General features: G+C 35.1%; 1 protein-coding gene across 1 annotated transcript in view; it reads right to left on the bottom strand.

The window, feature by feature from the left end:
- LOC128207401 (synaptotagmin-17-like) overlaps positions 1-13,748 on the bottom strand; it is a 78,977-nt gene that overhangs the window by 17,593 nt on the left and 47,636 nt on the right. Inside the window, exons 3-4 of the mRNA XM_052910289.1 lie at positions 8,542-8,964; positions 517-711 (exon numbers count right to left, since the gene is read on the bottom strand). Coding sequence (XP_052766249.1) covers positions 517-711; positions 8,542-8,964 — 618 coding nt within the window. The remainder of the gene's footprint in view (positions 1-516; positions 712-8,541; positions 8,965-13,748) is intronic.

Genomic DNA, 13,748 nt, shown 5'->3' with positions numbered 1-13,748 from the left:
GACAAAAACACATTATGATTTTACCTACCTCGATAAGTAATATAAAAACAATTAATGATAAATTTAAAATAATTAAAGGCACGTTTTTGTTTATACTTTTAATATCATGCAAGAGTTACATTTACCTGTTGGCTGAGGTTGCTTGACTGAAAATATAAATCATTAAATGGGTTATAATCCTTTCGCCTTAATTTTTATATTAATAATATATACGAGAAAAGTAAATGTACTTCGATAAGTAGCAAAAGTACATTCAATGAATTAAAGAAATATGAATGATATTATGAGAGAGGCCAAAGCTACTTCCTTTTAGAATCGTTGTTCTGAAGCATTTGATTATACAATATAATACGAGTATGAATATGCATATGAATATAGATAAAGTAGTACCGCCGGGTATGAATATACGTATGTATATAGAAAAAGTAGTACCCTCGGGTATGAATATTCGTATGAATAAAGAAAAAGTAGTACCCTCGGGTAAGAATATGCGTATGAATATAGAAAAAGTAGTACCCTCGGGTATGAATATTGCACTGGGTCTTCGAATCTCGGCGAGGGAGTGGCTTCGGCGATATGGGCGTGGTTTTCTCCGCGCCCTCTCCGGCTCTTTGGAATTGTGCTCCTCGAGACTGGAGCGCCTGTTCTCCGGTAGCTCCTCCTCCAGCGTGTACATCTCTTCAATCTCACAAGTTTCCGAGTCGGATAGATCTGTTTGGACAAAAAAAGTCAACGGTTTTAATTATATGTTATTTATTTTTGGAGGTTTTAAATAACAAGTGACATTTTTGACCTCAAACATTGACCTTTTTTAACATTGAATCATTTTAGTCTATGACTTATTAAAGAATTTGCAAATGCGTATTTGCATGTTGATGTTAGGTTTTTGTTCGAAAGGAATACGTTAATGAATTAAATGTCAACAAAGTTTTAAAGATAAAATCTCTAAGTCCCTTGAAACTTGTTCTTGTTTTACAAATGGCGAGCTTTATGAAGGTGAATTTCATCACGATCGTGTTAAAATTGCTTTTGCATTTAGAACATGAATCTTTGTATGTATGCCCAAATGCACGATACTATAGAAATGTGATTTTGAATGCTATTGCCAACAGACAGAAAATACAATGTACAAACTAAACTCTTTCATAGAATTGCTAAGTTACAACATTGGTACACTTAAACGTGTGTACAAATATTTTCTCTACTTTCAGCTCAAAAACAAATGACGTCAGGGGATTTTCTAGAGGAACGGTTTTATATCGTCATTATTCTTTATTTTGCAGTACAACATTCAATTGAATACAGTTATATTCATCCGGTGAATATTCACATTTCCGTCGTCTATTCACGATATAACGAATACTGGAATGTACCCAAAGTGGTAGTGACGTCATGGTGAATAGACGGCCTTTTCTTTTACGTTTTTTTGTCGAAATCGTTTCTTTAATGATATATTTTTATATATAATCTGTCAAAGAAAAGTATAATTTCAATCATGATGATTAATTATTTAAAATGCAAATAGAAGGGTCAATTGTACGGTGTATTTTTGTTGTATGATAACACACTTGCGAATTCCCAAGATGCTTGCGCGCTTCGTGAATTTTCACATTAAAAAAACGCTTGACGCGCATTTTGATGTATGAATGCATTTGCCGCAGAGAAGCAGATAAATGGAACACCGAGACAATGTATTCGTCATCAATGCCTTATCTCGTAATGTTCTATGCTAAAGTCATCTGATACCTTTTCAGTGATCAGTTACACTTGTCAACCTGCCCTTAGTACTATTATTTCTCATTTTACTGAGTGTGTTGTATTTTTCGTATTGAAAAAAAAGAGTTTAATATGTTGGTTTGTCTGGACATTCAACTTTTTCTTACATATTGTTAAGGGTGTTTAGTTATACAAATATGGTTGCCCAACTTTTTTGCATCAAACTCTCACCAAATTTAATGGTTATTAATTTCAATTAATATCATAAACAATCTAAATCTTAATAATTGTTTTTATGATAGACATGTTTTTACAGCATATTCAAATACGAGTGTTAGTCGTTTGTTGTTTAAAGAGAATAGATCATGTTTTTGCAAAATGCATTTTTGTATGACGAAAATAAGTAAGGCAAATCATTGAGAGTGTTAAAACTAAGATACCCTAGAACCCTTTGGCAAATGTTGATATTTGCTCAAATCTCGTCTTTGAAGAGAACAATTTGCATAAGAGCTAGTTACGCTAATGGTAACTTAATTAAGGCTTAGTTGTTGCGTAATTGATTGATTGACATCATCATTTGATGTTATTAATGTATTGTTAAAAGGTCAAAATATCCATCACTTATAAGTTCTGGTGGCCTGGTGGTAAATGCGTCGCTTTTTTCCGGACCGGCGTTGGTCTGCGCACCACTTAAACCAAAATACATTTTGTATAACTAAAATTGTTTTGTTTTTCTGCAATTTCGGTATCATAGAGTAAAAATAATGATCAAATAGGTGTTTCCAGATGCATTACCTGGAAAAATAAATTTTGGTCCAAAACATTATCTAGTACCTTTAATATACATACTAAGGTTGGTGTTGATTTTTTTGTGTATCTCCATGAGATAAATCATTTTGCAGGACATAATAATATCTAATATTATATGTTGAAAGGATATGAAAATAAAAATATTCAATTTTTTTTTTCATTAGATCACAAACATTACTCTGACAAATAACAGTTGCCATGGAAATACAGACTTCCTGAAATGGTATTGGAAATGATTTAAAAATTGCCTATATGAAGAGATTGCGGTTTTAAAACAAATCACCACGGTAAAATTATATTAATTTTGCAGCATCGATGTGAAGATAAGGCAATATCTTAAAAGCTTATAAAATCCAAAAATTGGGTTGCAACAAATGAGATCTAAAATCCTCAAGAATGAGAGTAAAAATGCTATAGATTTAATTTCGTATCTATGTTCGCCACTGAGTCAGGGGTTTGATTCAACATATTTTTTAGTAATTTAAAAAACATTTTTGTTCCTCATAGTATGATATACATTGTTATATATAAAACGATAACATGATAGGTATGAAATTAAAGATAGAAAGCAATATAATAGTATCAATAAAAACAGTAGTTGTAATAGATAAGTTTATTTTAAGTATTAATACAATCTGTATATTAGTTGTTATGTTTGAAATATTAAAGTAACACTCTTATTCAAAATCAATGCACACATGTATAATTTTTTCTCCCACCTCAGTTTAACAAAATACAGTAAAAGTGTACTTACTTATCGTAGGAACACTTTTTGCATAGTGAAGAATAAATGCGTAAAGATAATACGTGATTTCTCGCTTCAAATGTCACCATAAAACAGTTTTCATGCACCTTTTAAGAAATTATCGGCAAACCTCGTTTCCGCAAAACACCCTACGCTCGGGTCGGAATGAATCTTACACTCTCGGCCATGGAAGATACTTATATTCTAGCATAGTAAAATTTTAGGTTCTACTAATTTGACTTGGGAGAAAAGCCATGCGAACAATGCACCCTTTTCGTCTATGTAAGTGCATAGTTTTCAACAATTTAAATTTTAACTTATCAATTTATAATGCAAATCATAAAAATAGAAAGCAACATTCAAACGCTGTTAAAATGTAATGTTTTAGGAACTATATGACGTCAATTTTGATTTAAAACTACTACTTATTTTGCGTCAGTAAAAAAAATGAAATACCAAATCGTCTTAATTTACATCAATTGTTATAAAACCTTACCGTTTCAGGTATGCAGGAAAATGCATCAATCATGTGCTTCCGTTGCAAATCGAAAACTTGCCCTCAGATTAGATATATCGATCCGCACCGGAAACACATGACATTTCTTATTAACGTTCACTGCAAGTGGCGTCAAGTTCGATGTAATGGCCGTAAAATGTCGATGGAGGAGTCATTTCATCAACATTTCTAAGACAGATTTCGTACAAAGGAAGGGTTTACAACAGTGCAAAACCTGTACTAGTTAATACCCATTTATTTTAGCTCGGTTGTGTAGAAAAGGCTAATAGCTTATTTTAAACACTCGTGAGTCCCGGACCGCTGCCTGGGTCAAATTCACCAGTACTGAATGTCCATTTGAGAGGCCATCACTGCGTTCCCCAACCGCGGAACCTTGATCGGGAGGCAGACACTTTACCTCTGGGCCTTCCCGACAAAAACTACTGTCAAAAAGCTCTCCTATGTAAAAACATCACTCCTAGTAGTCTTGATGAAACGGCTCTTAGTATTTTTCCCACATAATACTTCATCAACAGTGAAAATGAGTTTTGGGAGCATGAGACATAACTCTGTAAACTCCTGTTTCATTGACTGTTTCTGGTGATGGCGGTAACCTCGACTTAAAATTAAACCGATGTTTTAATTTTGTATATGTATTCTTTGTGTGCTGAATTGAGTTGTTGAATGTCTGTTGAAGACATGTCTACAGTATTCTTCTCAACATGCATGGTTAAATATTTTGCTAGTGGGTTTGTCCCTGTAGTTTTCAACGTATTATTTGTGATTCTTGAGTACAGAACACCGCTTAAAGAGACTGTCCACCAGATTTTTTCTGTAACAAATCTCAGGACAATTATTTAATAAAATGTTTTACTCGTTGATATCATGATTGTGAAAAAGAATACCAAAATTTAAAAACAAAATGTGTCGAAGACCGGGTTCGAACCGGTGTCGCCAAAATTGCAGTCCAGAGTTGTATCCATACGGGTTACGAAGGCTTGCTTTAAACGGGTGATATAATTAAGCTATACACCTTACTCGGTAATATCACGTGGTAACATCGACTAGCCAAGTACGCATAAGGAATGAATTCTACTAGGTAGACATACCCAGTAATCTTTTTTAATAGAGAAATACGAAAAGACTGCGAAAAAAAAAATAATTGTAAACTATGTGGTACTTCAGTTAGCAAGTTTCAATGCATTGTAAACATCGATACCAAGATTATGTCAGTTTTTGACAATTTTCTTTTTTTTCTCGCTATTTCATCATACGCAGTACAGTCCCTTTAAGACCATGACAATGTTGAAAATGTTGTACCTTAGATAGTTCTGTCAATCTACACAAAACAGTTAACAGATATAGAGAATTTGAGAACCACTGTATTTGTGCACACGAATTATAAAGGCAATCCCTAATATTGCTAACAAAAAAAAATGAATCCTAAGTAGTATGTTAACGTACGATTTTGGGTTCTTCCAACCTTTGAACCAACGATTTTGGGTTTTTTCAACTTTTGAACCAACCATATTTCTTATTTTTCGAAATGGCTCAGTTACTATCCAACATTGTTAAGCTGTTCGGTACTGGCTCTGAATTGTTGCTAAAGACCTGAGTTTGTCTCCCGCTAAAGACCTGGGTTTGTCTCCCGCAACAAATATTCTCTTAATTAAGACAAAAGGCAAACGGAAATATACGCATACACGACAATACTCTATCATTAATCACCAAGGCAAACATCTGTCATAATTTCCGCTTTTAAACGTCTATGCAACCACTTGGGAAATTAATCGGGTAGGGAGAGGAAGGGTGAACTGCTCGACTTCACTCTAAGCCCTACATGTATTAATTACCTATATCGCATTGCAGTTGCTAAACGGTAGGTATGTTAACATACGCTATATGATTATAAAGAATTCCGGTTGAGAATAAGTAAAAATGTTGTTGATGTTGTTGTTGTTGCAATTGTTTTGATTTTTAATGCTTTGGTCGTCTTTGAAGTTTCAATGGTTTTATCAATGGCAACAGACAATATATTCATGTATCCTGTCTTTCAACCTGTTCTAAGACACATCTTCTTCTCAAAGCGATATACTATTAAAGACAACACTTGGACTTAAAGATACGTAGTTATTATCTTCGAAGTCCTACAGATTCGTTCTAGAATTTGTGAATCCACTTATGTTCGAACCAAAAATTATTCTCATTAAGCGTCAACTCAATCTGAACTTAAATATACATGTATCCTTAGAATAAACAAGTCCCCTTGGGAAACACTGTCGCCTTTTGCATTATTCTATGCATTTACCTAGAAGTATTGCTATCTATCATAGACTTTACATATTCTGAACAATAAGAATCACATTAGAAAAAGTCAATTATTTTTCCTGATGAATGGAAGATGACTCCTACAATATCTTAGAACTATTTTGTGTGAAGTTTGGTTTATTACGCCTAATGATGAAATAGTGTTTAATGAACTAGTTGACGAAGAATGTCGCCTCAAATATCAGTTTAGTTTATACTAACAGTACCTTAAAAAGGTTAATAAGTGTATAGTTTAGGTTTCTTAAACGACGTTTCTAGTCTGAAAAAAATGTTGGATACTTGATCAAATCCCTCGTTACGCCGTTAGGTCTGATCCCCTGTAAAACTATATCTTAATCGGTATGTAAACGTGTAAACATACTTTAATTCCGACCTCAAGTGACCGAACGGAAAGACGTATGGGAATTGATTATTCAGAAAAGCCAACTTAGTTATGCAAAAATGGGAATAAAAATCAGGAGATAATGATTTTCCCTTTATATCAGATGTCACCCCTGTAATGCAATAAAACGATTAATTTTATGGGAAGCTTAAACGCGGTGGATTTTGATACTTTTACTGGTTCCGGCTGTCCAATATAAAACCCATGACACTTAGGTGCTACCACAGATCAGCATTAAGTCAACCACCGCTCTATTCTGTTCTGTTCTTTATCAAGTCATTCACCGAATATTTTTTTATTTTGCATTTACCGGTGAGTGTTACAAGGTGGGGAATCACGTGATGCTAAGGGGTTCTCACATGGGTCAACAAGGGTCACAACCGATGAAAACAAACAAGTAAGTTACGTGCAACCCTTGGCCAAAATTTCAACTTGACGGATATTGAAGAACGATGCAAGGCTGACATTTTGACCAAGGATTGCATAATTAAAATGCAAGCAAAAAGAAAACATTTCACACGTGTTGAGGCAGATAATAGCATAGTCGTTTATAGGCTAGTGGTTAAGCGTCCGCCTAAGGAGCGGGAGGTCATGGGTTCGATCCCTAGCCGCGACATACCAAAAGACGTTAAAAGTTGGTACAAGTAGCTCCCTTGCCTGGCGCTCGGCATTTAAAGGTTAGTGCTTGGAAAAGTGCTGTATTCAGTACTGGTTTAACCCAGGAAAGTTGTACCCCGTGATACACCGAGCACGTAAAAGAACAAAGGAGTCACTTCGAAAAAGAGCTCGGGTATCGCACCCGAACTTCCTTGTATCCCCAAACTGTCTCTTCATCGTGCTGTCCCTTCAGCAAAAACAAAGGACCCCGTTGGAAATAACTGCTTGCACTTTCATGGGTTATCCTTGACCGCAAAGAAATACATACATACATAGGCTAAGAACTATTTTCATATCTTTACTGCCAATGTGTTTTCGTCATTAACGTCACATGATTCCTCACCCTGGTTAACGCCAATTGTGAAGTCTGGTGCTCGTAAACATTGTTTAAACCCACTGTTAGTTCTTACTTAGTTTAACTGATCGTGACAAGGCGGTTACCGTTACGTTTACCAGTGACGATATTGTGATGTGTTGGTAATGTTCGTTGTCTTATAGCGCAGTGTCTCGTGTTGGCTGTCTTTTTGTCCTAACTCGATTTAAATAGGATACTATTTTGATTCAAGGCTGCTTGCAAATTGGATTAAGCAATTCCAGTTTGTACAGATTACGAACAGCAGAAAGTCAATGAAATGAATATCTGGAAAGTATTATTGTCCTTGATGTATTGCAGTTAACTTGGAAATAAATATAGTTCATACACGTGCAATAAGTGCTGCATTTGTTTTTCACACAAACATTATATATGGCTGTTCAGTTTCGGTCTAAAATCGATTATAAGAATCATTTTATATATATTTTTCATTTAACACTAATGTGGTTCGTTTAAAATTATATTTATTATACACCGACAGTTGTAAACTATGAATCATGTATTTAAACTTTAAATACATGATTCATAGTTTTGAACTGTCCGTGTATATTACACCGTAACAATGTCGTATCTGTCGACTATCACTGTATTTTTATATATGAATTTGCATATTTCTACACTAAGGCGCGAGCTTCAGGGGAAGATAAACAATGCAAGCAGGCTAAAAAATGGCGTACATGATGCCTTAAGACCTAGTTTGAGGAGGTTCTGGCTTGAAAATCCCCTGCTGATTAGCCCCTGTTGTATGACCCTTAGTGACACAGCAGGGTGCATTTGCTGTATATTGTTTAATGGCTAATGCTGCGTTCATAGAATAGGGGCATTGGTTTTACTTTGACCGACCATTATTCACTGATCTTTCATACCATATAACAGGCACTAGAGGGCAAGTAATATTAGGATCAATAAACAACCGTGTAATTTACAATATATTACGCGGGGGCCGGGCGGGGTAAGGCGTGGTGGGGTGGGGGTGTCACTTATATACAGGTTTCACTTGGTCATTAAAAGAAACAATACTCCACTTTTCATACCTGCTAAAAGTTCGTCCGTATCATCATACCTTCCCGAACTTGCATTCGAGCCTTTACGACTACTTCGGCTACTTCCGCTACTACGACGAGAAGTACAATCGGAAAGTAACGAGGTTCTCCGACTACACAAACTGCTTCCCGATCCCCTCCGATCATTGGACGCGAGCGAAGTTCGTCTGCTACTGAGGCTGCTGCCCGACCCTCTTCGATCTGTCTCATTTGATGCAATAGAGGTTCTCCGACTACTTAAACTTTCAGCACTGCATCGTCTTAAATAGTCTGACGCATATGACTGTCGTCTGCTTCCATAGTCAACAAAAATCTGAGGCACAACGAATTTTGCCTGTTCTTGTTTCTTATTCTGCATCGGTCCCATCACCAAACTTTTTTTGTCTTCTGCCTTTTCGCTCTTTCTCATGCCAGCTGAAAATGAAAACAACACATTTAAGTTGTTTACAATCACCAAAGAACGAAGTAGTTGTTAATGTATGCACATGTTATAAAATCCGTTCTGAATATTCACGAAAACAAATGCATTTGAATAATAGTTTATATATTTGATATTTATTTCAGGACGCATTAATAAACCTTTGGAAACTTGTGAGGTTGTGTACTCGACTCCCGGTTTAACCATCAGATAATGTCGTTGTGCTTGCACAGACCATTGCTGAAGGTGATAACCAAATTTGTAATTTCCACGTAGGTGATACCTTAATTAATTTCTCAAAGTGTTATGAGTTTAAGTCTATATCTAAGGTTTCTTGTCTTGACCTCTCATTTAAAAACTAAGCCCAAATTTCTGGAATATTCTTAAGCGTCTTGGGCTTAAAGCTGCTCACTCACAGATTGGACGTTTTGACAACTTTTTTTTATTTTTTTGTCTTGGAACGAGCCAGTCTTTGCGAAAATTCATGAAAACAAATTTCACGGCTGATGAAATATTAGATCGCAGATTTTTATTTTTAAGTTCAGATTTTAATGTTTTATGCAGATTTCTTAAACCGTTAGTTAAGCCATAAAACATTAATTTTCGAACGGAAATATGCAAATCTGCGATCTGATCTTTTGTCAGCAATTTTTAATCATTGGTTTTCGGTTATTTACGCAAATATTTGCTCTTTCCAAGACAAAAAAAAAATAGTTGTAAAAGTGGTATTAATAATATCTGTGAGAGTGTAGCTTTAAGTTAAGCCAAATAACCAACTTTAGCTTTCTTTTACATACTAAATATGTGTTAATTGTTAATTGTGAATTTGATACAGGGGTCCCCGAATGCTTCAAGATGAGAGCATAACACAAATCATACCAAACAAAGATATGTGGTTAGCTTGATCCTGTTTTAACGGATTTAAGATTGTTCGATAAATTGTGGTCTAAATATTGGACTTGAAACCAGAGTATCTACATTATTCTCTTCTTTTCGACATTTTCCAAATGATAGATCATCAGTGGATTCATTCTTTCAATCATGCAAACAATAGTGGAAAACAAGACACGAACAAGCTGACCTTGATTCTAAAAAGGGACTCATATCTCCTTCAAAATGTTGTAAAGGGATCAATTAACATCCCAGGTTAGATAAGTGAATAGTTGGCGGTGAACTGCAGACATGTTTTTTTCATCCACAATTTTAATAAATCTCAGTGGCAAAACATTTAGACGATCGATCATAACCATATTACCTCCAAGTCATATTGAAAGATTCAGCAATTAAGAAAAAGACAATACAGTCGAAACTGGCCATGTTGAACTCTGTTATTTCGATATTCTGGCTAAGTCGTTTTTGTATATTTTTCGAAAGAGAGAGAGGGGGGGGGGGAGGGAGAGAGAGAGAATGAGCGAGGGAGAGAGAGAATGAGAGAGAGAGAGAGAGAGAGAGAGAGAGAGAGAGAGAGAGAGAGAGAGAGAGAGAGAGCCTCAGTTAAAAGGATGGCATACCACAGAGATCTATGAGCACCGCAAGGAAGGCCGATATGTGACCACCATTTGTTCTGTAAGCACCACAATGGCCGACCTGGCTCTGCGAGCACCAAAGAAGAGGCCGACCACGCTCTGTGACCAGCACTGATCTTTTCAGCACGTCCCAAATGATTCATATCATTTGTTTTTCTAAGATGAAGTGCCTTTAAGATCATGTTATAAGATACATTTCTGCAATCTATTTCTTCACAATTTGAATCCCTTTTGTTTTAACAGGAGTTATGATTCCTTATTCAGGTTCCAGGCCAAGAAAGCCTGCAGATAACTTCTTAATACAATGCAGCTTCAATACGGTAACACATAATGTTTTGTTACCGCTTTGCTTTAATTAAAAATGTTCAAACTTAACAAGAATGAAAAGCAGCGAATAGTAACTCATTTTCATTTCCAGAATGAAGCCAAATGACAGCGGTTAAATTAAAGACGATTATATCTTGAGTTGCGTGGGGTTCCGTCCTAGGAAGCTCTAATAAAGACAAATTGATTATAGACGAATGTAGCACTTGCTTCCTTTGTTTTCGCGTCAACTATCCGATTTAGATATCAATTTTCATTAACAGAGCGTGTTTCTGTTTTGCTAATAATCAATGTTATGTCATGAATGTTAATAATCATTGATGTTATTTTCTCAAAATGTTTTGTATTGTGGTTAAAGTATTGTTTCCTATAGTTTTCTTGAAACATTCGTTTTTACATACAAGTGCTTTGGTAGTGGTCAACCCTTGTTTAGTAGTAAAAAAGGCTGATATGATTTTTAAAGCACGTTTCAACCTTGACCTTGACCTTTGGGTCGTTTGTTCAAGTGACTCTCTTATTCAAAATCAATGCATACATATGTATAACAACCATTAATTTTGAGTAATAAACCTTTAGCTACTTACTAGAAAATGCAATCATGGAAAATATTTATCACTGATAACAAAATTATAACCGTGAATTTTATAGCTGAAAACGCAAAAATATTAAATGATTGGTTAGCGCTGAAAAATTTAAAAACAATCTTCTATCATGGCATAAGGTAGAATATCACGTTGTCTGAACATTTCATTCAAATTAAACTCGGTATCCTTCATTAGAACCATTGTTTTCGACTTTTATTCATCCTTTTTGGTATATTAAAAGAATTGTTTTAATTGTGGTAAATCTTATTTGGGAGTAACAGTCCGTCTTTAAAAAGTATGAACATAACAAATTTGACGCCAATACATGTTCGTGTGACATAGTTATAAAACATATAATTAGAGTAGGTATGGGCTCAGGAAAGGGCTGCCATATTTGCTATTGTCTGGTTACCATGGAAACTTGCATGATGACAGCTGTCCACTCAAGCTGAAAATGAACTTCAAACATCCCCGACACAAATAAACCAAGAAACGCTTTGGACAAAGCGTGCACTAAAATATCTCTCAACTCAACTCAATTGTATTGTGAATAAAGGCCTCCAGCCCAGCAGCCAAATGTTTACAATACTAATATAACAGTGCCACACTGTTTTCGTAACTGCTTAATCTTTTTTCAATCGCAGTCATAATTTGTGAAACAAAATATGTGAACACATAGTCGTTATCTATTAGATGATAAAATTAATATGACATCCCTGACCACTATAGACCACTATATCAATTAAAAAAGATACCCTAAAATTAAGGAGACTCGAAAAAAGCATGACACATATTTTCAATGTCTTGCACATTTTTTTAAGCGTGTGAAAAAAATGCAATCAGAGTGGGTATCACGTTGCACAATATAATGTCTTCCAGGTTTTTTTTATATTTAACTAAAGATAAGAGCATCTAAAGCGTGTCAGTGCTTGATATCTGAACGGGTAGGTCGATTGTTAAATATCGTTCAGAAGAAAGCAGTAATTTAAAATATTTGTGTCACAGCGCAAAGAAGTACCGCATCGTTGTGCCAATTTTGCTTCATGCAATCAGTTACCCGCTGTTAAAGCAACTGTGCACCTGATGATCAATTTGCAAGAAAAAAAGAAAATTGTCGAAAATTGTCATAAACTTGGTATTAATGTATACAATGCATTGAAACTTACTAACTGAAGTAACACAATTAATGCGTCCTGAAATAAATATCAAATATATAAACTATTATTCAATTGAAGTAGTTTACAATTTATTCAAGTTAAGCAGTTACTTCGTATTTTTCCATTAAAAAAGATTACTGGGTATGTCTACCTAGTAGATTTCATTCCTTATGCGTGATTGGCTAGTCGGTGCTATCACGTGATATTACCGAGTTAGGTATATAGCTTAATTATGTCATCTTAATAGAGTAAGCCGTCGTAGCTCAGTGGATACGACGCTTGACTGCAATTTTGGCGACACCGGTTCGAACCCGGTCTCCGACACATTTTTTTTTTTACATTTTGGTACTTTTTTTACAATTATGATATCAAAGCGTAACACATTCTATTAAATAATTGTCCTGAGATTCGTTACAGAAAAAAACTTTTTTGGTGCCAATCTGGTGTACAGTCCCTTTAAGGAATGTATGAACATAGTTATGTCCCCAATATCCTGCACGATCCACAAATATTTGCAGAATATCTATAACACTAGTTGCCAATATCCTCCTTCCCAATCGTCTAACGATTTTAACATTTTATAACAATTAACTGGGTATAGTATGATCTGGCATTTGTAATGCAGTACACCAATTTTTGATACATTCAAAATATTATATAATGCAAAGCGGGAGCCAGTCGCATTCCCCTTGAAACATATAAATATATACTTTGGAATTCACTCCCAAATATATTTACAGAATTCTACGTTTGACCTTTCCATGATTTCACTGTTACAGTAAACAAAGCCCCATATTTCGGACCCAAACGTATGTATAGGTGTAACCATACTATCAAAATATTTAAATGTATTCGAATTTGAAAAATAACCAAATGGTTTTTGGTATTTAATAATGGAGAAAGCAGCCGTGCGTGTTTGCGCTGCTAATATGGTTTAAGCCTTGGTCGAGCGTAACTTAGGGGTGAATAATAGACCCATATATGTATATACGAATATGGTTATTACTTGTTGGCCATTTTAAAACCATTTCTCGTAATTACACAAAGGCCTACCCTTCTGAAGACAACAATCTTTGTCTATTTCTTAATTTACTTTCATGGCAAAAGCTAGATACTACAATGAATTGTAACTGGAGACTGCTGGCGGTATCCGCGCAGATTGCTACGTCTTCAGCGTATATAAGGCAGA

The sequence above is a fragment of the Mya arenaria genome, chromosome 11 (genome assembly GCF_026914265.1).
Source record: "Mya arenaria isolate MELC-2E11 chromosome 11, ASM2691426v1".
Taxonomy (NCBI): domain Eukaryota; kingdom Metazoa; phylum Mollusca; class Bivalvia; order Myida; family Myidae; genus Mya; species Mya arenaria.
The sequence above is the reverse complement of the archived record's forward strand: the minus strand, read 5'-3'. Positions and strand labels throughout refer to the sequence as shown.